Consider the following 3,119-nt stretch of genomic DNA (forward strand, 5'->3'; position numbering starts at 1 on the left):
ACAAAAAAAAATTGGGTGCATTCTTAACCTCTCGTATCCAAGGTATCTGCCGTTTAAATATGCAAAAAAGTAATGTAAATTACCTCATGTACTTAAAATGTCAAAAGGATTGCTTTGAATGTAGAGGAATAAATCGTTTTTAAAATATGATAAGATTGTTTAATGGTCTCATGGTCAATTGGTTTTGGATGCCGAAGGACATGCTTCAATGTTGCATCCTTCGTAGCTTTCTCTACTATTTCCACTGAAGCAGAGTAATATATCGGGCGAGCCTGCTGGATGGGTTCTTCAAGCTGCTACAATATTGTGCAGCGACTCCTGTGCCCCATTCTTAATTCATCATGTTTTCTCTGCTTTTCTCGCCCACAGTTAACCTGATGACTCTTGTGATCCTTTATCGGGGAAAGTGTAACCTCAGCAAGTGTATCACGCGTTACCTAGTGGCCATGGCATCGGCGGATCTGATGGTCATTATTCTTGATCTGATTTTGAAACATATTCCTATAGTTTTCTATAAAACGTTTGAAGGCTTTCGTGACATTGGAATGTGCAACATCCACGCAGTCCTCCTCTACGCGACCACAGACTGCTCTGTCTGGTTCACTGTCGCTTTCACGTTCGACCGATTTGTGGTCATTTGTTGCCAGAAACTAAAAACTAAACACTGCACGGAGAGAACCGCAGCATTGGTGATCGGGGCACTGACCGCTTTGTTCTGTGCAAAGAATACTCTTTGGTATTTTCAGTTTACAGGCAGGTATATATTTATGCGGGTGCCCTGGTTGTGCGTTATGAAGTATTCTGCTCTATTTTCGCCAGTTTGGGCTGCCATTGAATTTCTCCATTACGTCCTCACCCCGTGTATTCCGTTCATTCTCATTCTGGTTTTCAATGCGCTCACTGTCCGACATATTCTGGTCACGATCAGAACTCGAAAAAGACTTCGACACCAGGTCACGAGGGAGAGGCAGAATGACCCAGAAGCGAAGAGTCGGAAACAGTCCATAGTTTTACTTTTTCTGATCTCGGGGAACTTCCTTGTCCTGTGGTCTCTGTTCGTGGTGTCCTCGATGCACAGTCGAATTATTCTACTGGAGACAACAAGCGATGAAGAAATGTCCCCTATTGTGAAAGAACTTGGATTCATGTTGCAGCTGTTGAGCTGCTGCACAAACACTTTCGTTTATGCCGTGACGCAGAGGAAGTTCAGAGAAGAGATCAAAAATGGGGTGAAATACCCTATCACTTCTCTTAAGTGGACAATGTATTAAAAGGAAATTTGGAGTTCATTTCCAGCACATATAATCGTCTCTCATTTAAATCCGCTTTGTTCTTCCACAACCCAAATGTTGGTGAATATGCTAAGAGGATAAGGCTGAGTTGTCTTTTGCAGAAAGTACATTTCGTAACGTGATATCTGCAATACCACAGAGACTGGCGTATTTCATAGTGCTGGGGATCACACTGGCACTGTGTGCCGGAGCTGCAAACGCTCTGCGAGGAAGTACACCCTTCTATTAACCAACAACAACTGGACTCTAATGAACCCATACATTTTTACCGTTCTGTCAATCCGCTCACAGGCGCAGAGCCTAACGGGGAAACGTGAATTCGACTTGCACATTGTAGATTCTCCCTCTGCGGCTTAATCATTATCTTCCTCATCTTGGGTATAAAGCGACACAAACCTAACTATGGTGGACATTAGCAATATACCTGATATTCAAAGGTCTAGGAATAGAATTAGGTGCAGTCAGAATTACAAGAGAGATAGTCCTTTGTAAGGTGAATGGTTTAAAAGTATACGTTTCGATACTGGATGAGGTACACGCAGAGGTTCTGAAGGAGGTGACCTTGGAGATTTTAGAGGCATTGAAATCGATTTTCTAGAAATGAATAGTCTCAGACATGGTTCCTGAAGGTTGGAAGGTCGCAGATGTAGATGCGCTGATTACGAAAGTAAGGAGGCAGAAAAAGAGGAAATAATATGCTATAAGTCTGACTTCGGTAGTAGGAAAGATATTGGAATCGATCCTCAAGGACGAGGTTATGGAATTCTTCGAAGTTCATGGCATGACAGGCCGATCCTACCTGACCACTTAATGGAATTTTTGAGGAAATCTCAAGTAGTTTCGACAAGGGAGAGGCTGTGGATGTAGTGTATTTGGATTTTGAAAAAAAAGCCTTCGATAATGTACCGCATAAAAGGCAGCTTGATAAAATGACACACATGGAATTACTGGAAAAGTAATAGATATAGTAGAGCATTGGTTGATAGGCAGAAAGCAAAGTGTGGGAATAAAGGGACCCTATTCTGTTTGGTTTCCTGTTACCAGTGGCGTTCCCCAAGAGTAGGAATTAGTGCCGCTTCATTTTACAATATTGTGACAGAGTATATAGATATGATTTTGGGAAATAAATTGAGTGTAGGTCACATACAAACACTTTAAAACAGATCTTGTTTTAAATACTGGAGGTCTGCTAATCCTAGTGATATCGGGAACTCAGAGCCTTCGCAGAAGCTTTGGAAAGACTTCACTAATTGATTATTGTTTGTAAAAAGGCAATAGATAAAATAGCTTGTCGGAGTTGCAGACTGTCTGAAGGGGAACTTGCTGTTCCAAGAGGGTCATGTGGTTTTGCACGCAGAGAGGGTCAAACAGGCTTTATCTCAGAGAGAGAGAGAGAGAGAGAGAGAGAGAGAGAGAGAGAGAGAGAGAGAGAGAGAGAGAGAGAGAGAGTCAGAGAGAGAGAGAGACGGATAGAGACAGAGACAGACAGAGAGAGAGTTCTACAAATTTACAATCAGCCACAGCATTTGGGACTGGAACAGGACATGCTGGCAAGCTTGTAGAAAACACCATTTGGAAGATGGGTTCCAATTTCAGCCTGGCCAAAGCCTTAGGGGTCTAATGTTTCACTTTGACTAAAAGGAAACAGAAGGAACTCTATGGTGACTTGAAACAATGAGATTATCATCTGGAGAACCCAGATGGTGCAAGTTTCATCAGCAAGACACATGAGCGGGTGATTAAAATGGAATCGGTTGTGGATGTCCTGGAACAACAAATATCTCTCTTAAAACCGCATGAACCTTCCTGAAGGGTAACCATTTACCT

At 42.4% G+C, this 3,119-nt stretch overlaps 1 protein-coding gene across 1 annotated transcript; it reads left to right on the top strand.

Annotated features, from left to right (window-relative positions):
- Nucleotides 1–377: 377 nt before the first annotated feature.
- LOC138753083 (compound eye opsin BCRH2-like) lies at nucleotides 378–1,271 on the top strand. The gene has a single exon (XM_069915674.1). It carries the CDS (start codon nucleotides 378–380, stop codon nucleotides 1,269–1,271), a length of 894 nt encoding a protein of 297 aa, XP_069771775.1.
- The last annotated feature ends 1,848 nt before the right edge of the window (nucleotides 1,272–3,119 follow it).

Source organism: Narcine bancroftii, chromosome 2, assembly GCF_036971445.1.
Source record: "Narcine bancroftii isolate sNarBan1 chromosome 2, sNarBan1.hap1, whole genome shotgun sequence".
NCBI lineage: Eukaryota > Metazoa > Chordata > Chondrichthyes > Torpediniformes > Narcinidae > Narcine > Narcine bancroftii.